The 26,960-nt window shown below is 35.2% G+C and overlaps 1 protein-coding gene across 11 annotated transcripts in view; it reads left to right on the forward strand.

Moving 5' to 3' along the window:
- EndoA (SH3 domain containing GRB2 like, endophilin-A) overlaps positions 1-26,960 on the forward strand; it is a 392,332-nt gene that overhangs the window by 303,441 nt on the left and 61,931 nt on the right. For all 11 annotated transcript variants that reach the window (XM_069840236.1, XM_069840239.1, XM_069840238.1 and 8 more), the window contains exons 3-5: positions 16,325-16,393; positions 19,807-20,023; positions 21,716-21,849. In XM_069840236.1, the coding sequence (XP_069696337.1) occupies positions 16,325-16,393; positions 19,807-20,023; positions 21,716-21,849 (420 nt within the window). The remainder of the gene's footprint in view (positions 1-16,324; positions 16,394-19,806; positions 20,024-21,715; positions 21,850-26,960) is intronic.

The following is a 26,960-nucleotide window of genomic DNA, read 5'->3' on the forward strand; positions in this document are numbered from 1 at the left end:
TACTGATCACATGATCCTCTTCTTTCGACCAACACTCACTTGGCGGGCCTCCGTGACCGTGTAGTCAACACGATGCTGGACCATCGCAGAGACGTCACAGGACAAATGTTACAAGGGACAAACACCCAGTCCCATGGGATGCAGATAAATCTCTGCCCACGCGGAATCGAACCAAGGGCCGCTTGGTTGGGAAGCCCACGCGCTAATTATTCTACAGTTATATGCCCCTGTTGGTAGTTACTATTATCGTTATCTACTACTACTGTTAATTACTACCACTGCACTTGATGGCGCTCTCAACCGTTAACAGATTTAGACTAAGTTTCATTTCTGGATTTTTCTTATCACCTTTGTACATCGTGCACGTGATAGGACTTGCGTAGCGTGGTGTCTGCATGATGTCGAGCCTCTACCCAAAACAGCAGAACTAATCGTATATTTACAGTGACTATTACACTTTTACTACGTCATACTACTTTTGACCAATAAAACTGTACGAAAGGACGTCTTTCAACCAATCATGGCTGCTTATCGCACAATTTTATCACTTCCTTAGCATTTGTTTCTTTGTTTGCCAACATTTCAAACTGCAAATTCTTTACGGTACCACAGTCTAGTATATACAGTCACGAAGCTTGAGTTGTGAATTGTGCCAGGAACAATAGACTGTGCCGGTACTATTTCGCATTGTCTGTAATGATGCGATATTAGCGATCCTAGTGATTAGCAACTATTTATGGATGCATATTTAATACGTATCGAGCTTCGTGACTGTATATACTAGACTGTGACGGTACTATAAAACATGCTTTGCGATCGTCATTTGTTTACCGCATAGGTAAAATGAAAATGACGGCTCCGTTCAAACGTTTTGGTGAAGCTAACATTAGTGAAATATAATTTTAGTAAGTCAATTAATATTTGATTGTATTAGAGTACTTTATTTCTTCTAATCTTTATATACTTTTTTCTAATCGTGTAATAGTCAATTAAATCCCACTCGAGTTTCGATTTTCACTAGATAAATCAAAACCTATAGTGAGATTACTGTTGAACAAAACATCAATGTCTTCGACGGGATTTGAACACACGATACGTAGCGTTAAAGTTCATCTTAGCCATTGTAAATCCTACGACAGGCACATATTAAAATATAATTGCAGTATATTATCATATTCGTGTTAAGTCCGCGTATGGTGTGACCAGCGAATAGGGATTATAAAGAAAGGACACTGAGCGAATTTTCCTGTGTTTTGTTTCTCTGTGCACCGGCGTTTAGTTCCACTTTCAAGCGCTAGAGGTTAGTGTAATCGAGCATACGCTAAGATAATAATTGAGTATAGAGTTGAGACACAGGATCCAAACATCGCCTACCTTATTGCAAAGTCCAATAACGCTTTGCTTCAAATAAATTCAAGTTAACAGCTTTTCCTTATTTCTCAGTGACAAACTAGTTGTAATAATATTTTTTTTTATATTTCAGATATAATAAATTATATTATAAAATAATATAATACATTATAAAATATGTATCAAATTCGTTTAATATTTGTATATAATATAATATAGGTATATGGTTTTGATTCTCATAGGAGTTTTGTTTTTCCATTTTCAGTGCTATCAAATCATTACATATTTTAATTGTTGTTAGGGTCAACGTCTCAACTCTCATTATAAAGGAACTCTAGAGTCTAGACATTACAGTTAATTACGACTTTATTATTTTATGGATCTAATTTATTTTATTTGGGTACATAATGTACCTAGATGTATTAATTATATGTGTTATATTTCCGCTGTGTCGATTGCTAGCTGGTGTGATGTCAGCGCCAACTCTAGGGAGAAAGCAGAATCTCACATTCTAACTGGCTTGAAGGTCATTGAAATCAGTCCGGCTACATCAAAGGTACCGACGCGAGGTGTCCGTACTTAGTTACCTATACGCTGTTGTGACCATTTTAATTTAAAATGTTGACCACATTATTATTGTTGATTCAAAACTCTAAATCTCTTTTTAGCGTCTAAAATCCATTCTCTAGTCATGACCGAACCTTTCCAAATTTCATTTTATCACCATTTCTTAATCATGCAGTTAACCCACGAAGTTGAATGGATGCTATTGTTACTGTTACAGCGGTAAACCAAAATAAAGAAACTTCTAAGAAAAAGACTATGGGGTTGGCGGCGGTTCATCGTGTGCATCCGGCATCACGTTTGTGCAAGTTTCCCGAGTTCGACTGTTGGTTTGATGGATGGTTACAAGGGATGTAGTCAAACTGTGACAGCACTCTAACTACTGCTCTGGGGACAGAGTGAGCAGATTGATGGGGAAGCAGAAGTTAGAAAAAGGGTTGGCGACAGGACTTACTTCACGACTAGACTACTACATAGAGCGATTCTTCCGACTTTTTCTTTTGAAGATCGAATATGTAACACGGACAAAAGCGACAGTAATGGAAAAGGTGCGTTTCAAGAACCAGGTGCCAGATTTACTATTACATTTTATTTTGAAGCACTTCTTACATTCAATTAAAATTCAACAGTTGCGTAATGTTGAAGGAATGACGCTCTCACTTATTTATGAAAGACTAATGAATAAATTACGTGGAGTTGTACAAAGGCTGCTGAAGGAAAGTCATGGTCCCAAACAAAAGCGCTGGCCAAAAAGAGAGTGCGATGAAAAAAGTTTCCAGCTATCTTATTTATATATATATATATATATATATATATATATTTATTTATTTATTTACTTATTTAGTTATTTATTTATGATTTCTGTGCTGTGTTATGTGAGCTATAAGAATTTAAACATCACAATTTATATTTTTAATAAATAATATTGACGTAAGGGGTTAGGCAGAGCTTACAGCAGTAAAATTTTGGAAATACTGTATTCAACTTTTTTTTCTCCATTACTGTGTCTTGTACAATAATGAAAATTAATATGTGTAAAACACTGTCCTTCTGCTATAGGCCTATGAAAAAAATATTTTTACGATATAAAAAAAATATTTACATGTTTTTTTTCCTCCCAAAATTCAGTTCATTGTGCAGTGATGAAGCATTTCCCACATAACTCAAAAACTATCCAACATTCTATGATGGAATTTTTTTGTGTGTAGTTATGCATGTCATATCTACAATATGATGGAAGACCACTTATATATATTTGATAGATTGTCTGATAAAAAAATTAATTCCTTTTTAAAAATGGTCAAGTATCAGTATTTTCTTCTAACACAAAATAAAAAAATATATTATTTATTAAGGAATGTAGTTGAAAGAACATGATATTGTAAACATGAATTTCAACAATAAAATAAAAGCGAGAGAACATGAAAAAGTTAACAAGTTTATGAATTATGAGGGAAACACTTCATCACTGCACAGTAAACTGCCACCATTTTGAATTTTGAAAAAAAAAAAAAAAGAATTATAAATATATTCTTTTTAATCGTAAAAATCGTAATGTTTCGTATAGCAGAAGGACAGTGCTTTACACATATCAATTTTCATTATTGTACAAGATACAGTATTGGAGGAAAAAAATGTTGAATATTTCCAAAAATTGTACTGTTGTAAGCTGTACCTAACCCCTTAATATTGGTCTACCGTGCGTATTATCCGGTTGTTCCGAATGTTATACATGCATTATGTTATATACTAATATAAACTTACGCACACAGAATTAGTTATTTAATTATTTATTTATTTATATATTTATTTATATAGTTACTTATTTACTCGTATTTAATTATTTATATATTTATTCATTCTTTCTTTATTTCCTTTTTTTCTTTCTTTCTTTCTGGTGTAGTTAAGGCCATCAGGCCTACAAAGAATAAATAGGAAATAGGAGTAACGAATATCATGGTTATCAAATGACGTCATGCCAGTACGATGCCTAGCTGCCTCTAATATCGAATTTGATTTTCAGGGAAACTGCATGCGCCAGGCCTACTATTTTGCAAACGAGTAAAGGGAAATGCAATGAACTATTTTGAATCTATCGCACAAACTTCTAAATGAACAACTTTGCGACATGTTCGACATCAAAAGGAAGGTGATGAGAAAACAGAACGAACATACAGAGAGTTTCAGTAGTTTATTTTGCTGCTGGGTCTGAAGTTAATATTATAATATTAGGCTAGCTCTGCAATCAGAAAAGAGATTAACTATGATGCTTTGAATAAAAACGCAGTTGACAGTATGAACACACTAAATAAATCTAACAGTGTTAATGAAAATAAAAAATGGAATATATTACAGAAAAAATTACGAAAATACCGCGTACACGTAATGAAAATGCAGAGTACACAAAACGCACGAAATGTTCTAGAGACCAAAACTCGGAGCCGAAGTGACTAAGTAATTTCTAGTGCTTGAGGACAGGCTCAAACTTGTCTATTCTAACGAGCTGGTCAACAGACGGATCAAATAGAAGGTATCGTAAAGGTACGGTCACACGTCGCTACTTTTGCAGCGCTGCAGTACAAAAAACTGCGCAACTCTCGTACTGCGACGTGTGAACAACGGTGCAACCCGAAAAGTAGCGGCTGCCGAACCTGCTGCCCGCTACTTTTCCATGCTGCGCGCAGCTTAAAAGTAGCGACGTGTGAACAGGGTTCTCAGGGTTGCAGCCGCAGCATTTTTGATATCGGTTTTGTTGAAACTTTTGCTGCGGTTGCGACCAGTGTTGCCACCCAAATGTGCCAATGATACTTTTATTGTTTGGATATATTTATTTTATTGGGTTATTTTACGACGCTGTATCAACATCTAGGTTATTTAGCGTCTGAATGAAATGAAGGTGATAATGCCGGTGAAATGAGTCCGGGGTCCAGCACCGAAAGTTACCCAGCATTTGCTCTTGTCGAGTTGAGGGAAAACCCCGGAAAAAACCTCAACCAGGTAACTTGCCCCAATCGGGATTCGAATCCGGGCCACCTGGTTTTGCGGCCAGACGCGCTGACCGTTACTCCACAGGTGTGGACGTTTGGATATATTTTAATGTTAGATGTGATGAAAATAAATTATTTGTAACAGTTATTAAATGCACAACACAGTCTGAGCATATTTGCTGACGATATAATTCACTTTTTTAATTTTCTGTAGCGTAGTTTCAAACAGGAGGGTTGCCAACATTGATTACGTGAATATGCTGTTGGTTATCATTTAAGTATATAGGCGTTTTTAAAAGCTTTATAGTAAAAATAATGCCAATTTCTGAATACTAGTTAGGACAGAAAAGCAAATAATTTATAAGTAAGCCTTCGCATGAGTTTATTAATAATGCGAACATAACCACAAAATGTACATTGAGAAGTCAACACGGAGATGGAAACCTGCAGCATGACTGCGGCTGCAAAAGTAGCGCCTTGTGTGTGAACAGACTCGCAACCTCCAGTTGCAACTTTTGCTGCACTCGGGTTGCGCAGCACGAAAAGTAGCGTGCAGCGCGCTACTTTTGGCTTACATGTGAACACGACACGCAACTTTTGCAGCTGCAGTACAAAAGTTGCGCAGCAAAAGTAGCGACGTGTGACCGTACCTTAATGTTTAGTTGTCGCAACTAATCATTTGTGCTTAGAGAATAGCTCCTAATACATTTCCAATTGAAGGCATGCTTCAAATACTTTAACTTTTATATCTGTACTGTAAATAATGATTCTGGACGCGACCTACCTGACTTGTAAAGTGACATACATTTCCACTGTGATAGCAACACTTGATTGAGCTTTAAATCCTTACAGTTCAATGCGCTCCAATGTTGAACAAAAGAAGTGTCATTAGTCGGAATCTTTTTGTGACTGTAATGACTCTAGCTTACACTTTTCTTTATACACGAAGAATTACAAGCAATAAATTCAAATCACTAACGCAGAATAAACCAGTTCACCTTGTTCTCGGGAAGAAATGGCAACAAATACCGAAGTCAAGTTTCTTTCTATAGAATCCCACTTTTAAACATTTTAAAACTGGTTTCAGAACAATCAAATAGTGTAAGTTCTTACAGTCAATTACTTAACAATATTACATACATTGAACCTTTATGTTATTACATGAAGTAGTATTTACAAATTATGACAAACGTTTTCACCAATAAATTTGGCATCTTCAGGTCACATTAAAAAACATATTAACATAAAATGAACACTTACGATATTCCAGTTAAACACATTCGTTAAAATTAAAAACTGGTATAATAGGTAGTCTGAGCGATATGCCATTAAAATACATGTAGCAGGATGATGATACCAAGAAATCTTGGAATATACTGATAACACTGTATTAACAGAGAAGTGTACATAACGACTGTTATGCCTTCTTTCTTCGTTATGTACACTTCTCTGTTAATACAGTGTTATCAGCATATTCAACGATTTCTTGGTATCATCATCCTGCTACATGTATTTTAATGGCTTATCGCTCAGACTACCTATTTACCAGTTTTTAATTTTAACGAATGTGTTTAACTGGAATATCGTAAGTGTTCATTTTATGTTAATATGTTTTTTAATGTGACCTGAAGATGCCAAATTTATTGGTGAAAACGTTTGTCATAATTTGTAAATGCTACTTCATGTAATAACATAAAGGTTCAATGTATGTAATATTGTTAAGTAATTGACTGTAAGAACTTACGCTATTTGATTGATACGGTACTATACTTATCGGACCCAACATGCCTTAAAAATGGTTTCAGAACGATTTAATATTTTATAATGTAACCCATGTTCTCCGATGCCTTGTGTAGGAGCTACGCGTCATCGAAAAAAAGACAGATTTTAATGACATTTACAGGAATTATTCATTATTCTTTCAACTAAACTACCCTTGCGGACAGGTTACAAGTGTCGTATCATTTTTCTGCCCCATTTGAATGGAGCGCTCTTCGTAATACTCTTCCGCTGCTCATGGGGGATGTAGGCCTACCTATCACGATGTGAGGGAACATATTATTCAGCATAACGTCCGAACGCACTTCAGCCTAGTTGTACGAGCACATCTGAACAACATCTACGGGGAGCAATGAATAGGGAGAGCCGGACCTTTTGCGTGGCCAGCGTGATCACCCGACTTCACGCCCTTCATCTTCTCTTTTGGGACATGTGAAGTAATACACTACTCGACAGTGTTGCCAACTGGACTGAAATACCGTCAGAAGTGACGGAATTTCAATGTAGCGGACGAGAAAAGTATGGCTTTGACGGATGACTGATTTTCTGGCTGAAATTACGATTTACATCGTCCTTTGACTTTTTTTAGCTGCTGTCATTTGTAATTGTTTAATTTTTGTATGAGCGTAGACCAACAAAATACATCTACTGCAGAACTAGAGACAGATGATGTAGATGAATTATTATAATTTTAATCAAGATTGTTAAGGAAGTTGCGTTAATATTTCCTTTTATTTCTATATAGATATATTGAGTGGGCCTTACTTTTTTTTTTGTTAATTTTGACGGTTTCTGACGGAATTCCAGGTGATAGATTGACGGGGATACAATTTATGTGTTGGCAACACTGCCACTCGAATTGTCACCAGAGATGAACCGAATATGCGAGTATTAGCTGTTTATGATCAAATTCGACACAGGCCGATAACCACTGCTACGACGGTGTAATGAATGTAATCAGGTTCAAGGTAAACACTTTGAACACCTGTACTTGTCAGCAAACATACTTGAAAAATAATTAATTTCATAATTGTTAATGTCACTAAAACCTGTCTTTGTTTCGATGTCGTTTAACTCCTAAACGAGGCATCGGAGAACATGGGTTGTTTCATGAAAAATGATCCTCATTGCGAGATTTATCGATCCCCAATGTTTGTCGCAGAAGTTCTAAATCACCCTGTATAAAAGTGTAACATTTGTTCTGTTCTTTATTAATGTTTTATGAGGTTGTATACGTTGAAAAAAGGCCATTATTTCTTCACTTCATGGTTTCGAATTTTTAATTTTTGCATTTCTTATGATATTCTTCGAAGCTCATTTAAAAATTCGTAACTGTTCGACTGTAACATTCCGTTTCGAGCGTCTGTAATTATGCTTAAACCGAAGACCCACACACGTAACACAAGCACGACTATTTGAACGATGGTAACCGCATCCGTTCAGTCTCTTGGCATAATAGTTGTTACCAACGCTGGCTCCTAACCAGGAGGTTTTGGGTTCGATTCCCGATTCTACCAGGGGATTTTGGTATGTATAGCCTAGGTGTTTGTGTTGTCCTTAGATTGCCGTTAGATATAAGTGCTAGGCAGGGATTGGCGCACCCTACTAAAAACCCCGCTGTGAATATCCGTATAAGTTTTAAGGGGTCACCAGGAATCGCTTGCGACCCTATGAACTTACATCCAATTGCGTCCTTGTAATGTGACCGTAATAAAATCTGACACGTGAAAGGTCACTAACCTGACCCCAGCTTCACTTCAGCAGTAATTATTCAGTATCGTTGATACGCGCAAACCTGTCACTTTGACTTTGGAAATCCTGTTTTGATTTTAACTGAAACGTAATTTTGGTGCTGTATCTAAAGTGAGGATCACGTAAGTGTAGTTCCTAAAAATTTAATTTGGCCGTCTCTTCAATGTTGCCAACTAATACCAGTTATCACTAAAGAGGGAAAAAACACAATATTACGTACTGAAATAATAATAATAATAATAATAATAATAATAATAATAATAATAATAATAATAATAATAATTCAGTAATTAACAGTAACTACATGTCTTACTTATTTACCACATCTCATCTTTATGTTGCGAGGTGTTTTCTACATGATTGAATAATTTATGAAATAGTGTACTTTCCTTCTGGAATTCTCGCATATTATGTTGGTAATTAGGATTAGTATGATCTAATATTAACATTTATTTTGTCTGGCAGCATGAAATTAGTTGCTTTAATTAAACAGTTTACGATTGACGAGACCTAACCTAAAAATGTAGTTTGATCACGTGAAATGACAACAGAACACCACTTTAAAATGTATAGCTTACTTAAAATGCTTGCAAGCACTTTCTTTTTTGGAGAAGTCACTACCACGCTATTTTCTCTCTTGGACATTTTAATAAAAATCTAAACACGAAAAAATTTCATTAAAATGTCGATATATTACTTACATGCATGTTTCATACGAAGTAGAGCTATAAGTTATTTCGTATTTAATTACACTTACCTGAATATAGAGTTGAATTGGAATCACAACGAAACAGAACTGAATTGTGTATTGATATTAATATTAATGCCGATATTACTAATTAATTATTAATTCATAAGCCTAGGTATTTGCATTTTCATCAGTTTAGTTTACTGCAAACCGAAGCTATTGTTGCCAACATAACAGTTAGAAAATAACTGCCAGTTGTAGTATTTATCAGTACCCGAAATTCGAAACGAAGTTGGTAAAAGAAAATTCAACCTGACTTCTAGAAAATCACTATAATCCACTAGCATATGTAGTAATAGGGGAAAAATGGTTAGGTTTCACCCTTAGGGTATTAAGTAAGCTGACTTGTATTTCCTCTGAAACATCACAGCGTGTTTCTCAAGAATCGTTCATTACAATACAGAGGCGCTCTCACTGAGCTCTATTGACTGGGGAGGAGGCAACCCACAAACCGTCCCTGTGACCTATTTCTCGACGGGGACTCACCCCGCCCGGTAATCAATAAACCAAACAGGCACTAACAAAGGAATCCTCCCACCTCGGAAATATTTTCATTGTGTACTGCAATGAATGCATCATTATGCACAGCACTGAGTTAAGTTATCTTTTTTGTAGACCCGCATTCTTCACGCAGGAGGCTAAAGGAATCTACCGGCTCGACGTATTTGTAATGGAAAACTGTCAGTCAATACTACGATGAGGCGAGCCTGTCAAGATTACGAACTGGAGAGCATGAACTAAACGTAACAACTAACACATTAGGATGAAAATATCCACTTGTGATTCCGTGATGAAAATAATTTCAAAATAAAATAATGGTATAAGTATCTGAGATTGTTTACTTGCAGAATTTTATGTCATTGGACAGAAATGACAACTATAAAAGTGCAACAAAATCAGTGCAATGTTCTTGTTTCTACTTTATTTTAAAATTTTACTTACTTATTTTTTTTGAAACTAGACTTACGCCCGGTTTCTGGAAAGACAGTTACCTGTACAAACAGAGTTATCTATGATTTAACATGCTTATATGTTTAAAATGAGTTTCCGAAACAACAGTTATCGTCATCTTTACAGTTATCTGTGCTTCAACTGGTAAATGTGTCTCAGCCTGTAGTTACCTGGCTGTTAGTACTGATTCGAACAAATACCGACATGCGACGCTACTGCATTACTGTTTCGTAAACTATAATAACTGATATTAAATAATAATATAGACTGCAATAAATTAATTTACTATATTATCTGTATAGTTTTAAAATTTTGGCGTTTTATTTATGTAACTTACGGTAAATGTTTTACTTTCTATGACATTTTACGATAATAATGTGTGTTTATAAAGACAATTTCGAACATCTCAAGCTTAATTTTTGTCATCGACTTCAGATTGTATGTCGCCAGTCAAGGAATATTTTATTTTTGGGTGTTCTACCAATGCCAATGGCAATTCGGGCTCTGAAAAGTTCATTTGAATACATGAAAGCATTCATATGGGCGAATGTAAAATATTTTAACATGTTTATCAATATGCCTGCCATAGCCACCACAGCTGAATACGGTTGCAGTTTTGAAGCAGAAGTTACATCTAGCTCTCTCTCCACTAGTATTATTTACCTCGATAATCACGCCAAATACCAACAATTATTGTTTTTAATCATATTACGATTGAGTTGGAAGTGTACATGTACACTATCGTATATCACACGGTCTTTAATTAAGAAGTCTTGCACCTACTAGTGCAGATCTCACTGTGTACCTATCAGCATATTATTACTGAAAACTTCTGCAAACAAAAGTAACTATAAATAACTAAAAATCACTAACAAAATACTAGTGGACGACAATAGATACTGAACTTGAAGTTACCTCAACTGTTAGTTACAAGCACTGATAAATCTACATTTAACTTTCCAGAAACTCATGAAAGCTAACAGTGCAGTTAAATTTATAAGAGCAGCTAAGTAACTGAGAGTTAACTGACGTGTACCAGAAACCGACCATTAAAGTCTGTTCAAACCTCTGTCAGAGCATCTCTTTCTCGGCCGGCTTACGCTTCTTTATCCTATAGGCGATTTATCTCTTGCTGTTATTACTAGCCTGTCGTAGTCCATTTTGCTTACATGTTAGTCCCATTCATTCCTTCTAATATTTACCCAATCATTAATGGGCTGAATTTTACATAATTCATAATTTTATTCACTCGGCATTCATTTTCAATAATTAGAGCGATAAAATACACACTTTGGGTGATTTGGTAGGCCGGTCTTCCGTGGGTTTCTTATCGAGGTTTTCCTTCCTCAAGATAGGTTGTTTCAACCACAACAAGGAGTCCCATCCAGACTTTCCGTAGGCTAACCCTGGAGTAGGGACCCTTAGCAGTTCCTGTGTCTGCAGAGAGTTCCCACCCGTTACCCTCCAATGCAATGTTTAGGATTTATTTTGAAAAACTTTAACTCAGAATTGGGGATTACGCAATATTATTTTTGTTCAAAATTCTCACAAGAAACGGACATAAGGGTACTTACAGCCATTAAAATATTATTACAACTATTGTTATTAATATCTGGAAAAGAAACGTGTGTGGGCCTGTATGTGATCAGGGACATTGGCGAATTAGAAATTATATGGAACTTCAAAATTTATACGCATGTATCAGTATTGTTATTGTATTAAACTCAGAAGATTTGAATGTCTGGAACACTTAATAAGAATTATTATTATTATTATTATTATTATTATTATTATTATTATTATTATTATTATTATAAAAATACTTCCCCTAAAATAGGGGTTGCCCTGAAGGACAAAGTATACCAAATATACAAGTATTAGTAAATATGTACAATTTTATGAAAATGTTTTCGTGAGAAATATAATAATTATTATTGTGTTATTAATTTATTTTATATATGTGATTTCTCAGAAAATAGATTGAATATTTTAGAGCTATCAAAGAAACACTTGACCAAAGAGGATTCAAGATTGAACTCTTTGCAGAAATTAATAGATTCTTATGTAATAGTGCTTCTAGCACCCACTAATAACCCAATAATTTCAATGGTTTGTAACTTACACATATGTAAATAATAAGGAACAGTTGGACCATAAATTTGATTCTTCTCATTGTTGACATCTTCCGGTTGAGTTGTATTCAATTCGAAGCGGATAGTAGGATCTATTATATAGCCTGTTGTGGTGTTAAAGGCTAATATATCAACCCGCCGACAACTTCCTGTTTCCGATAGACCATGGATTTTTTCATAGGTGGTATATCCCTTATCGCGAAGAGCTTGAGCGATTGCGGATCTGACTTTGTGATGCCTGGCATTGCGTAATGTCCAAGAACGTGGGCGAGAGTTTCTATCTCACTGAAGCAGTGGCGACAACGGTTATTGTCCATGGATATGCCCGGAATAGCGCGTACAGCGACCATTTTTATAGCATCCCTCCATTCACTACAGCTCAGTCCTTCATGCAGCGTATTCCGAATCTCACCGGACCGGTGGACAACAATGACGTCACGCTGCAGCGAAATAGGAACAAAACTGCTGGAAGGATCGATGGCTGTCATGGCGACTGTGTAAGTTGTTGTCTGTGCTACGCTAGCAAAATTTTGCGAAATTTCCGTACTGCCATCTCGTTCAATGAAAAGAGAGCATAAACAATTTATTTCTTGAACCGGTAGTAATAACTGGTCCGTTGACATGTTCGCTCATAAGCCATTAACATATTGTTTTTACGTTGTGCTCATTACAAACAATACAGCAGAACACACCGCCATGACACAACAGTGCACGATGTCATTCGTCTGCTAATTCCCGCCCTATACAAGAACCAATCAGATTCACTGAAGGCGGCTGATGGAGACTGCCACCACCTCTGCAAGCTGATGGCACCGGTGAAGCCATCGGTGAAATTCTGAACACTGTGATGCCATCAGGTTGCTCAGCGCTGAGATTCGGAATACGCTCATGATGAGTGATCCACCGGTTTGTGGCAGTATGTTCCGTGAAAAGGGAAACTCCTTTCCCTTTTTGAGAAAGCATGCTCCATTTCTGAAATTTTAGATCTCTTAGCGTAGCCCTCACTTTCCTTGAATCAAGAAATCCGTCTCGGGAGTTAGTGAGACTGTCATCGTATGTTAAATTTAGTCTGGTTAAGCAGTGTTTGCTTCTAACTATTGGGTTTCTGGTATTTAGAATATAGGTATTATTTGATTTGTATAGTGTTTTCAAAGCATTAATTTGCTGCAGAACTGCTTCTCATTGAGGTCTGAAAAGTCCTAAACCTTTAAATTTTCTGGGGCTGTAAACCATATTGTTAGGAAGATCAACAGGGAGTTGTAAAATTTCCTTTAAAGTGCATTTTATCATTTTGTCAGAGTCTTCTAGAAATTTTTGATACAGTATAATTCCAAGGATTATTCTGTATGAAAATCCAGTTGTTAAAAAAAGAATTGACAGGCCGAAAATAAAATGTCTAGATATTATACAGTAGGACCTTACCAGCGTGGGAACAAGGAGACTGAAAGCTTTAAATCGGAATGATTGGAAGGCTGTCATTAGCGAGGCAAAGACTGAATTATGAATGTCATTAAGCGTTAGATTATTACGACTACTACTGCTGCTACTGCTGCTGCATAATAATAATAATAATAATAATAATAATAATAATAATAATAATAATAATGATAATAATAATAATAATAATAATGGGATCTTAGACAGTAGATTATCTGTTGCCGTTACAAGGTGTTAATTAGCCACTGTTCATAAGTAGACCTCGGATTTTTAGGTTCTTTTAGCGTAGGCTGAAACGTACGTTCTTTAATGTACCTAGTTTTAGGCAATATCATCGCTCGAGAGTTTCTCGTGTTGCATAAATTTAGGGATTCTTACATAAAATTGTTGCAACCTATCCTATCTGAGCCTAAAAATCCGAGGTCTATTCATAACATAACTCGCGAAAACGCTGGCTTTGCACAGGAGAGTTGCTGCCCACATCTCGGTATACGCTGCGTGACCTAGTTATACAGAGTGTTCGGGTGAGTGTGTGACAAAATTTGAGGTGTGATAGGTGGTGTCAAATGGAACAACTTTTACTTATAAACCCTATCCTGCGATAGTACAAAGATACATAATCTTGGAAACGGTTTCACCCATGACTATTATTCAGTTGTGTTTTTATCGTTTGCGGGATGGGATGCGTGGAACGAGGAAATAACTACTGTTTTGTTGAAGTCACTCTTTTGATCTCTCCTTTATTTACAACTCAAATGCGTAGATGTTTTCACATAACAAATGCACTACACAAATTACAAATGATTACATGTCAGTACATCAGTAGCTCGTAGCCTACAATGCATCTTCTCATCATTGGCTGTCGAATACGTTCAAGAACCCCTTAGTATTACGGCAACCAAATTTGGAGATACGTTGCTGTAATTCCAGGCATTTAATTCAAAAAAGGGATGAGTCAAAACTGCCATGGGAAAAGCTCGCTGCTTTCTACGGTATACGAAGAAGAAATTTGGATGACCAGCAGGAGATGCGGAATCAAATGAGCCGTTCAGAGCAAAAGTGGTGTAAGTCAAAATTGGGTAAGAAGGTTTAAAGTAAAAATTCTGTAAAATACAGCGCAAAGTAGCAGTTAATATGCCCTTCGTCTTATCCACCGACTACAAATAGTTTAAATAAATTGAATATTAATTGCTACTTTGCGCTGTATTTTACAGAATGTTTACTTTAACCCTTATTACCCATTTTTTACTTACACCACTTCTGCTCTCAGCGGCTCAAATATAGATGTAAAGGTACCAAAAGACATAAAATACTATTATTTCTGTATTATCATTCCGTTTCATGATACAACTAATGGTATGATTCGGACTTCTTCTGTGACCATAGTTTCTTGATTTCTTTTGCCAAGGCTTTAGCTATTTTTTGACTAGTTTCCCTTTCATCTTTGTTGCATCTTAATATGAGAATGTCCTCTCTTTGCTTATTTGATCAATGTTATTTATTATCATATAGTTATTACCACAGTCACGAAGCTTGAGTTTTGAGGGTGCTAGAAACAATAGACTGTGACGATACTATTTTACATTGCCTGTAATGAGGCGATATTAGCGATTCTAGTGGTGAGCAACTATCTCATGTTTGCATATTTACTACGTATTGAGCTTCGCGACTGTATATAGTAGACTGTGTTATTAATATCTATATTATTATTGTTATTAATTTTGAAATCGAGTGTCCCTCGCGGGAATAACTCTCAGAAGCTGTAGGAACTGTGCCGTATTTGATATTGTCCATGATAGATAAAGGTGCATATATATACACGGTTCAACTTTTCTTTCAACTTTACGCATTCAAGCAATGCATGCAATGTTGATATTTGATATATAATATACACGTAGTGAAGATGACCTTCAAAATGGCGCACCATGTAGACACAAAATCTTCATGCATCTTAATTGAACGCGCGTTTTAAAATTGATTATTTCATTATTTTCCCAGATCGCATGCAAACGCGCATGGAAAATCGAACCGTGTAGATGCAGCTTAAGGGAAGTGGGAGTGCACCTATCTTTCACACCATGATTATATTTCATTATTGAAGTTGTAATTGAAGGGAAGCAGGAGTAAGCCTACTGGAGGAAACCGCCCCAACCAAACACTGTTCACCATAAATTCCACATGGACTCTTCGGTATCTGAATCCAGGTCTTCGACATGAAAGTCGACATACTAGTTGTTAGACTACGCGCCAAATAATAATAATAATAATAATAATAATAATAATAATAATAATAATAATAAATTATTTAGCTTTTAAAATTAATTTAAAATGCATCTCCCAAGAAAATGTTTGTAAGTGAAAACGCAGAGAACTTGAAAGTCTGTGTTATTCTATCTTGAAATGAATAGCAATAAAAAAACAATCTATTAGGCACTCTTCCCTATATCCATGTCCAACTGTAGCATAGTTCAAAATACACCTGGAAGAGCAACATGTTTATACCATCACTTCGTAAGTAATTCGAACAAACACTTCCCCACCACTCGTAAGATATATTTTGAGCCAATACAGGCATTTTTATGCCAATAACATTATTTTTAACGTGATTTTTTCTTTTGTTGCAGTACATGACGGAGAAGATGGGGGGAGCAGAAGGAACGCAAATGGATGTAGACTTCATGGATATGGAAAGAGTAAGTACAATAATAATTATTACATAATAATATGCAGTTTTTACCTAATGAATGTCCTAAACGTATCAACTAACCAGTTATATGCAATAATATGTTGGAAAATAATTTATTATTAAATATAGCAAACTTTATTTTATATGTTAATGGACAGAAGTCACCTTAGCCATTGTCCATTGTTATCCAACACTTCTGAATGAGACCGACATTGGAAAACCACGAGACAAATGGGTTAATGAAGATTTTTTTAACGTACCTAGCCATTGAAAAAAAAAAAAACACATATTACACAGTCAAAACGAAATTTCCAGATTTAAAGTAAATTCTGTGCATCACAGTTCCAAAATAGCACTCATTATTGTTAAATATAGGTAAGCTAGATATTGAAGGTGCAATTGTCTAATTGGTGATGACTTATAGGCTATTTCTGATGCTGTTGAAATATTATCTAAGTCTAAACGAAATTCGCTAGAAGATTTCAAGAAACAAGATGTAAAGATTGCCCGTCTATCTGAATGCGTCTTAAGGCTGGTCCACAATAAACATTTTCATTTGTACTTGCTTTCATTAATCTTATGTCCATTTAGGATCACTTCTAGGCTTGTGGAAGAATCGAAGAAAATCCTATGTCATTTGACAAGGCATAATAAAATCCACTTTGTATGGTTTCCGTACACACTGGTGTCATGTGTAACGAAGAGCCTGATGCTTTGGCCAAAAGGACGCTTCATTCTCTTCTGTTGGACCAGAGATCTTACCAGCCATCTCACAAATGCTGGGTTCAGAGCACACAAATTCCACAATTTGGGACATCTGGCCGAAATCTAAGGCTGACCACTAGGATCCAGAATACAAAGCAGAGGTTAAATTAAAAATACAATATGATTGCGGAGAGAATACGGAACAATGATAAATTTAAAAATAAAGTACAATTTGATTTCGGAGAAACATGAGATGAAAATACATTGAAGAGTAATGAAATGAAGTAAAAAAAAAATACTTAGTATTATACAAGTGATTGTGTAAAATAGATAATGAATCTCTCAATACCATTAGATAAATTTTGTTAATGTCCTCATTAGAAAATTTAAGAGAAAGGAGAATGGTTTTGGTTAACTTAAATGAAGTTCCCCTAGCGCCAAAAAGAAGTCCTTTCACTTCCCATGTATTAATATTTATTTTGTATCTTATTGAAGAACAGCTATGATAAAAGCTAAATTTCTCATTTAAAGACCTAAGGCCGTAGAAATTGTTACTATTACTAATAGTACACAGTACACAGTATGTAAAGGATGTAAATGATATTTTGTTATTGAAGTGTTGTATCAGTGAAGAATTATGTTGTGTCAGTGAAGTGTGTTGTGTCAGTGAAATGTGTTCCTGTCAGGGAAGCTTTATAGTTTATAGTGGCAGTGCAAAGTATTTGAACAGTGAAATGTTTTTGAAGTGTTAGTGAAATCAGGATAGAATCAGTGAAATGTGTCGTAGTTCCAGTGCAGTGAGTGAGTTGACAGCGAAATGAGTGTAATGTTGAAAGGTACTTGTGCAGATATGAACATATCATACTCGTGGGTTTTAGTTCGAACTTAGATTTAAGATACAAATTAGATTTATTTTAAATGTTATTTTAAGTGATAGTGCTTCATTTAATTTAGGATATTCCCTATTATTATTATTATTATTATTATTATTATTATTATTATTATTATTGTTATTATTAATTATTGGTATTATTATTAAGTGTATTTTTAATTAACAAGTTTATTATTGTCATTATTGAGTGTAATTAGTTACCACTGCCACCGGGTATATAGCCATTGCAATGTGAATAAATACATACATACATACATACATACATACAATAATTCTAGGCATTCACAATGGGAAAATGAAGAAAATATCTTGCATATACCGATAGTCTTCCAATGCCCTGAATGAATTCATCTATATCGTGAAAACTGTTTTCTGACTCCTGAGGATTAAGCTCGTCAACATATGCAAGTTTATACTTGCTTCAAGTTGCTTATTAATCCATGTGAACGGCACAAATAGTAAAATTATTAGGCATAAGTGTTTTAGAGTCTGGGGATGGGAGTTGACAACCAGGAAGATCTGGGAAGAGTGGAGCCACTTTGTGAAATCAGTACAGAGTCGACATACTCCATAATGCATGATTTACTAGCGTTTTAGACAATTTTTAGATCACTCTGTAGCAGAAGAAGAAAAAGAACATGTAAAGAAGTAGAAGTTCAACCATCTAACTTCATAATGTCAGGAAGAGACAAACTGGAGTAATTATGAAACTTCTTTTTATGTTTAAAATAATTTTTTTTTTGTAGTAAAAATATTAATCATTTCATTTGGAACTAGCTTTTTCTCAGTTTTTCCACCTAAATTTGTTTCTGTCCTTTGAATTAATTTTTGCAATAGTTAATCTTTCATGGTGCATGTGGGAATAACTTGAGCTACATAACTACTTACACTACATTTACAGAGTATTGTGGCGTTGAAAGGAGAAGAGAAAGCTAAAATGGAGTAATTTTAAGACATGTGAGTGGATAAATATGATGCATAATGTTACAATAGTGGATTTATTGAAATTACTGTTCGACTTGTTACATGGTCTAGAATATATTTTATTAAATTTGTCACATTCATAATGCACACTTTTTTAAAGACATATGTCTTAAGATGTCTTTAATAGCTATCTAACAAATATTCTGAAATGGATGTGTTTGTTTATTTTTCAGTTATGGACAAAATAGTTGGAATATTTTAACAAAAACCAACATTCTTCATTTCGGCTTACATTAATTCACCCTCTTGCAAAACAAATGTAATAAATGTACATGTATCAAATGTGTTTCAGAGATGACATTTAACATAAAAAATAAAATGTCTTGTTTCGAATGTTGTTAATGTTATGTTTTATTTAACGATGCTCGCAACTGCCGAAATTATATCAGTGTCGCCGGTGTGCCCGAAATTTGTCCCACAGGAGTTCTTTTACATGCCAGTAAATCTACTGACATGACCCTGTAGCATTCAAGCACACTTAAATGCCATCGACCTGACCCGAGATCGAACCCGCAAGCTCTGGTATAGAAGGCCAGCGCTAGACCAACTTGCCAACCAGGCCGGTCGATGTGAGGGTAATAATGTAAAGGTTGTGTCACTAATAGTCTGCTATTATTGCTTTCAAAAACCTTACAGTAGGAATCACATTAGAGAAAATGATAGTGGTCTCGTGACAAATAAATGCTATTATTGAGTTCTGTGAGTCAGATGAGTGACAGTGTGTAATGTGGTGTCAAAGAAATGTAATCGTGTATTGATTTCATTGTCTACTAGCAACAGTTTTGTGTCAGTATACATGAATTTCATCCATGTAATATAATTTTCTTATAAATTTTCAGAAAACAGATGTCACAGTTGAACTGGTAGAAGAATTACAAATCAAAACGAAAGAGTTCCTTCAGCCAAATCCAACAGCGAGAGCAAAGATGGCAGCTGTAAAAGGGATTTCAAAACTTAGTGGTCAGGCTAAAGCAGCTACATATCCACAGCCCGAAGGAGTTCTTGGTGATTGTATGGTCACGTATGGAAAGAAACTTGGTGATGATAGTGTATTTGGTAAGTGAGCATTGTAATGCCAAAGATTAAAAAAAAACATTGTTCTTGCAGACCATGTCTTTTAACATTGTGTATAGTAGAGTCAATAATTTTGTAGAGTACAGTCACTGAACTCCGTGCATAAATTGTCACAACTATTTTCAGAGTTATCTTGTGCGACTAAATTGCACTTTGTCATCACTGATGCGATTGCTAGAAACAATCCTGATTTGTTTTTAATTGGTCAAAAGGCATTCATTGCAGCTGTGGTTACTTTCCGTCTTAAAGGGAATCTGAATTCACGAAGCTGGTATTTCACACTGGAAGATAGGAAAAAATTAATAGATTGTAAGTTAGGTGAGTATGGAGGATGTGGCAATACTGTGATAAGGCGATACAGAAGAGGCAGGCAAGACGATATAAAACAAAGAATGCAAAGACACTGTGGAGGACAGAGTCGTGATTATGGATGAAGCTAAAATCGTCTAGCGTAGCGATTGGCAAGGATAAGTTGTGTTTCAGCCTTATACAGCCGCATGTACAATGGTGTTCACTATTCTTATGCAGATGACACAGTTTTACTTTTTGATGGAAAAACCTGGTATGATGCATATAATAATTCAAATAATGGACTTAAATTAATAAAAAAAATGGTTTGACATAAATTATCTTTCTATCAACGAAAATAAAACCATAATTATTCCATTCTCATTATCTGAAAAATGTAACAAACCTCCTACATCTATATTAAGTATTCAATTGCATAATTCTGATTGTTGTCTTATACAGTGTAAATGTCCGATTATTAAAGAGTCCTCTAAAGTTAAGTATTTAGGCATAATTTTCGATAATCATTTAAAATGGAATCAACACATTAATTACCTTTGTAATAAATTACGTAAAATAGTGTATTTTGAGGAATTACTTGTCAATAAGTTTATTACGTACAATATATTTAACTTTATTTCAATCAGTAATTATGTATGGAATTATAGGATGGGGTAGCTCATTTAAATCCAATTTTAATTCACTTTATTCATTACAGAAGAAAATAATTAAAATATGTCTTCTTAAACCTATTGATTTTCCATCTCAAAATTTGTTTCTAGACTTTAATTTACTTAACGTAAGACAAATTTATTATATTGTATTAATAAAATTCATACATAAAAATTGAAATAATTTTGAATTGTATTCTCATAGTTATGAAATAAAAGGTATGAATTCTTTAAGATTGTTTGAACCAAAATGCAACACTGTTACAGTATTTAATCATAGTAGTAATTTAGGCCCAAGAATATGTAACAAATTTATATTTAAATATCCTAATCTTGTCAATTCTAATAGTTCTGGTATTAAATTTAAAAAGTTATGTATGGATTTTATAAAAATTGAAAAATTGTAAATTTAAATTTATATACTATAATTGCACAGTAGACATAAGACAAATTGTATTGTATAATTATTAATTTCAATTCAGGAATCCGCCTTTGAGCACGAGTTCTACTCTTTCAGGGGCGAGCTAAAGTTTTTCTGTATATATTATATTTTATGTTACAATTATTAGAAAAATAATAAATAAATAAATAAATATTATTGTACTGAGATCTGTGAAATCAGTAGTCATAAGAAAATGAATTTACAAACGTCATACCGGTATGTTTCTTTTACGTCCTCTTTTCACATTGTAAATAATGAAATAACATGTTTCAGGTTTGGCTTTGGTCGAAATGGGAGAATCGATGAAACAAATGGCAGATGTCAAGTATTCCTTGGATGATAACATCAAGCAGAACTTCCTCGAACCTCTACACCATTTGCAAACTAAGGACTTGAAAGAAGTTATGGTAAATTAACGAACTGCATTTTATTTTGTTACATTGTTCACAATGTTGATATTCATTGAGTTATACTGCACTTCCTCATTTTTCGAGAAAAAAAAAAAGCAAGTGTTCTGCTGCAAATATACTAAAATCATGGTATGGAAATGTGGTGCGTCGACCAGTCCATTAGTCCTTCGATCTATTAGGTAATGACAGTTTTTATTTTTAACTCTTAATTTTTCCTGTTAATATGGAGATACAGTATAATTTCAAAGTTTTACTCATTTCATGGCTTTGGATTTCATACTTGCGCTGTTTGAGCTATTCAATTAAATACGCTTTTCGAGAATCTGCATCTATGTGGATTTTTTTTTAGTGAAATGACCTAGAAGGTGGAATATTCAAGTATTTCTGAAATGTGGGAGAAATAAAATATAAACACAAGATTAAAACCCAAAATCTACCTCACAAACCAAATACCATGAAAGCCTTACTTCTCATAAAATGTACAGAATTTGATGCATATTTTCATAAATACAACCATTTAACATTACTGCATGGCTATATTTATCATTATATAATTAATATAGATTTTACAAGTACAATTAAACTTCATTAATACGTTTCATGTAGGTCACAAGTGAAAAAAAAATGTATAACTGAATGGCATTTAATAACTGAAATAGCATTTGAAGACTATAAAGAAAGAATGAATTAAGTCACTTTAATAAAATTTTCACAAGAGAAATTTAGAACTTCAGAGTTAAGCCATTTTGAGCCTATAATATAGCGATGGGAATCTTCCCTTTTCTACACTCCTCTCCCCAATACTGTTCACAGCCACTCAGACACGCGTAGCCCACATTCATTTGATTAGGCTGTAAGCTCCACCCTTCCGCCACCATCTGTGCATCTCGCGGACAAATTAGCCTACACGGCGACATCTCTAGTCAATTTGATAACATGGTTAGTTTACTTTTTAAATAACTCAGTTTTTAACTAGCTTCGAATTATACACATTAAATCTGTATATTGTCAGGTCCTTTTATTTTATGGTGTGCTTTGCGAATAGCAACCCCCTGAATGAGAGAAGCAAAATTTTTCAATAAATTCCTTATATGTATATATATATATATATGATACGGTTGATGTCCATAAATAAATGTAAATGTGATTTATTTGTTGCAGTACTAGCCAGAATCAAGGTAGAGTTATTTTAAAATTTGGTAACTAGTTCCACAGGCTGGATTATCAACTATTATCATCACATATTGTTGAATGCATATTGTGACATCTGCATATTTTGAAGATACGAATCTCTTGCTGGAGATCTATGAGCAGAATTGTATCACTGCATAAATATTAAATAATGAACAGTAATTGAGTGTTGAAAACAAACATAAAAAAAATAGAAAACCAAAAGCAGACTTAAGTCTATGAACTTCTCCATTTCGCATTTTAGTAGAAAGATATTTTAATATTAAAATAATACTTTACTTCATGATAATGAATGTGTGATATGCTTGCAAAATTTCTACTCATTAAGCTGTTACACAGAGTGATTCAAGACCTCTGCACCAAACTCTGAGGGATGGTAGGTCTCACATGGAGGACCATTTTTTGTCAGACAACCCATTTTTGTCTGATGTGTCATTTAGGAGCTCACAAAATTTACGTCTATACAGTTTGCGGCAGATGTTAATGTATAGTTTACTTTATTCTACATAACATTTACAGCAGGTGTTCAAAGTGTCCACTCTAAACTGGATTGTATTCATGACACTATCGTAACATTAACCATCAAACTCTGTCGAATATGTGCGGTCTCTGGTGAATTTGGTCAAAGGTAACGTGTATCCATACAGTCAGTTACTCTCTGGTGTCAACTGGGATGATGTCACATGTGTCCAAAGAAAAGAATTTGAGGGACCTTAAGTTGGGTGATCGTGCTGGCCACTCAGTGGGTCCTCGTCTCCCTATCCACTGCTCTCTGTAGGTCTTGTTGGGATATGTTCTCACAGTAAAGTGATATGTGGAGAGGCTCTATTATGCAGGAACCACATGTCCCTTTGCATTGTGGAGGGTACATTCTCCATGAGCAGTGACTTTGTATTCTGAAGGATCTAAAGGTAAATTGTTCCATTCAGGGATCAGGTAATTGGCAACAAGACACAGTGGGCATAGAGGCAAGAGGCATGCTGAGGAGTGGATGTTGATGTGATATATGATCATAACAAACAAATTACAGCATTGCCAGCTTCAGAATTTTTCTTGTGAACTTGTTGTTGTTGTTTTCTAATGCCAGGTGTTTGACAATAAAGTCATTTGACCTTTTGCACTCCAATATTTTTCAAAGATATTATCATGGCCAGCCACTGAAGCACAGATTTTGAGGTGTTCCGAATCCATTTCTTGGTTTGAGTTGCACAATGGGCAGTTAGGGGACTGATATATTCCAATTATATGCAGGTGTTTGGCCAAACAATCATGGCCTGTTGCCAATCTAAATGCAGCTACAGACGATTTCCGTGGTAAATCGGGAATTAACTGTGGATTTTGATGCAGAGAGTTCCATTTTTTCCCTTGAGATTGTGTTATCAAATTTTGTTTGTTAAAGTCTAAGTATGTAGATTTAATAAATCTTTTCACAGAGTAATACGTAGATTTAGTAACAGATCTGTAAGTAGCAGTGCTGCCCTTCTTTGCTAAAGCATCCACATTCTCGTTTCCCAGGATTCCTCAATGGGATGGTATCCATTGGAATACAATTCTTTTATTGAGTGATATTAATTGAGAGAGTATTTTAATTATTTCTGCTGTTTGAGATGAAGGTGTGTGTTTAGAGACTATTGATAGAATAGCTGCTTTGGAGTCTGACAATATAACTGCATTCTTAAATTTATTGATGTGGCATAGAAGATTCCTGAGACTTTCACTTATTGCAATGATTTCACCATCAAAACTTGTTGTTCCATATCCAAGAGATCTATAAAGTGAGAAGAGACAACACGTAACACCTGCACCGGCACCTTGTTCTCTGGAGATCAAGGATCTGTCGGTGTATAAATGAAGCCAGTTTTGTGGAGGGTACCTAATATTAATTGTCTCTAAAGAAAATTGTTCTTGTGAACTTAGTGTACACAGAATGCAAATAGGAGCGAGGAAAAGGGGATGTGGCTCGGTTGAACATTGCAAACATTTTCACTCAAACCACTGTACATAGTGATGTATTTTGAACAGGGGTACATATTTCCTAAACGACACGTACACGTCGAAGAAAATGGGTTGTCTGACAAAAAATGATCCTCTATGCGAGACCTATGATTCCTCCGAGTTTGGTGTAGATGTAAAGGTTCTGAATCATCCTATATAAACATATTTTCTCGTACAATTTTTTACTTTTCCTTTTCATTCGTATCTAACCTCTTGACTGCCGTTATTCTTGGCTGTCTCATTACCATGCTTGTCCATGAACTCGTGTATAGTTGAAAATTCTAACTGTACTTCCTTTGATATGAAAGTTAATCATACAAAAAAGAGCATTGCAGCACTCAACTGACTAATGTAGGCAACAAAATTTTCAAAGACTTTTGTATTACAGTAAAACCTCGATAAGAAGCGCCCACTTATTACGCTATCCCATGTAATACACTTTTTTTGTCTGGTCCCTGCACATTTCATATATAACGCCTTATAAAATACCCCGTTTGTTGCGCTCAAGTCCTGCATAATACGCTATTTTTGTGAAATATTTTCGATGTAATTTCCAGCAATGTACTGTAACAGCAATGAAACATCTTGGTCATTGAACTCACTGGTGCCATTAACCTGAAAAGTATTGGTATTCGACCCTTTACCTGCACATTTAAACCTTCATACTTCATACCTTAGTATACCCCACCCTCTTGTTACACTCTCTTGTTCGACTCCTGACCTGCATGGTTAAAGCCTACATACAGTTACTACAATACCCCACCCTCTTGCTAAGAGCGTATTCCGAATCTCACCGGTGAGCAATCCGATGGCATCACGGTGTTCCGAATTCCACCGATGACGTCATTGATGCTCCACCGGTGTCGCACCGGTGCCATCAGCTTGCAGAGGTGGTGGCAGTCTCCATCAGCCGCCATCAGTGAATCTGATTGGTTCTTCTATAGGGCGGGAATTAGCAGACGAATGACATCGTGCACTGTTGTGTCATGGCGGTGTGTTCTGCTTTAGTTCTGCTGTATTGTTTGTAATGAGCACAACGTAAAAACAATATGTTAATGGCTTATGAGCGAACATGTCAACGGACCCGTTATTTCTACCGGTTCAAGAAATAAATTGTTTATGCTATCTTTTCTTTGAACGAGATGGGAGTACGAAAATTTCGCAAAATTTTGCTAGCATAGCACAGACAACAACTTGTACAGTCGCCATGACAGCCATCGATCCTTCCAGCAGTTTTGTTCCTAATTTTGCTGCAACGTGACGTCATTGATGCCAGCAGACCGGTGAGATTCGGAATACACTGTAACCCTCTCTCTCAAACAGCATTCCTCACTCGGCCGTAATAAAATTATGGAAATTTTTGCTGGGCAGGGAAGTTTGTTGTCCTTTAGTGTATTGAAGTGTCTGTGAATGTGATTACAATGAGTGTTAAACGAAAAGTGCTTTCTGTGTCAGAAAAATTGGAAATCTTACGAAAGTACGATGAGAACAGTACTCTTACTCAGAAACAACTCTCTGATGCATTAGGAATCCCATCATCGATATTAAGAACGATAATAAAAAAATCGCGACTCAATCACTGCAGTTGCGACGTCGTCGGGAGAATATAATCGCAGGAAACTGAAGTGTGGTAAACATGAGGACTTGGAGAACACGCACACGCCAAACAACTATAAATGACTTTTTTTTTCCGAAAGAATTAAGGACAGTACATATTGTAAATGTCTTTGACGTAAAGTACAGTAATTACATAATGGAGTAATACTATATTACCTTTCATGAATCATGTATTTCAATAAAGAAAAATGCTAATAGATACTGTATATAAATCAAAATTAGTATACCCTATACCTGCCTAATATGCGGTCCCGGTTAATGTGCGGTTTACACCAAGTCCCTTGAACAGCGTCTTATCGGGGTTT

The sequence above is a fragment of the Periplaneta americana genome, chromosome 11 (genome assembly GCF_040183065.1).
Source record: "Periplaneta americana isolate PAMFEO1 chromosome 11, P.americana_PAMFEO1_priV1, whole genome shotgun sequence".
NCBI classification, from domain to species: domain Eukaryota; kingdom Metazoa; phylum Arthropoda; class Insecta; order Blattodea; family Blattidae; genus Periplaneta; species Periplaneta americana.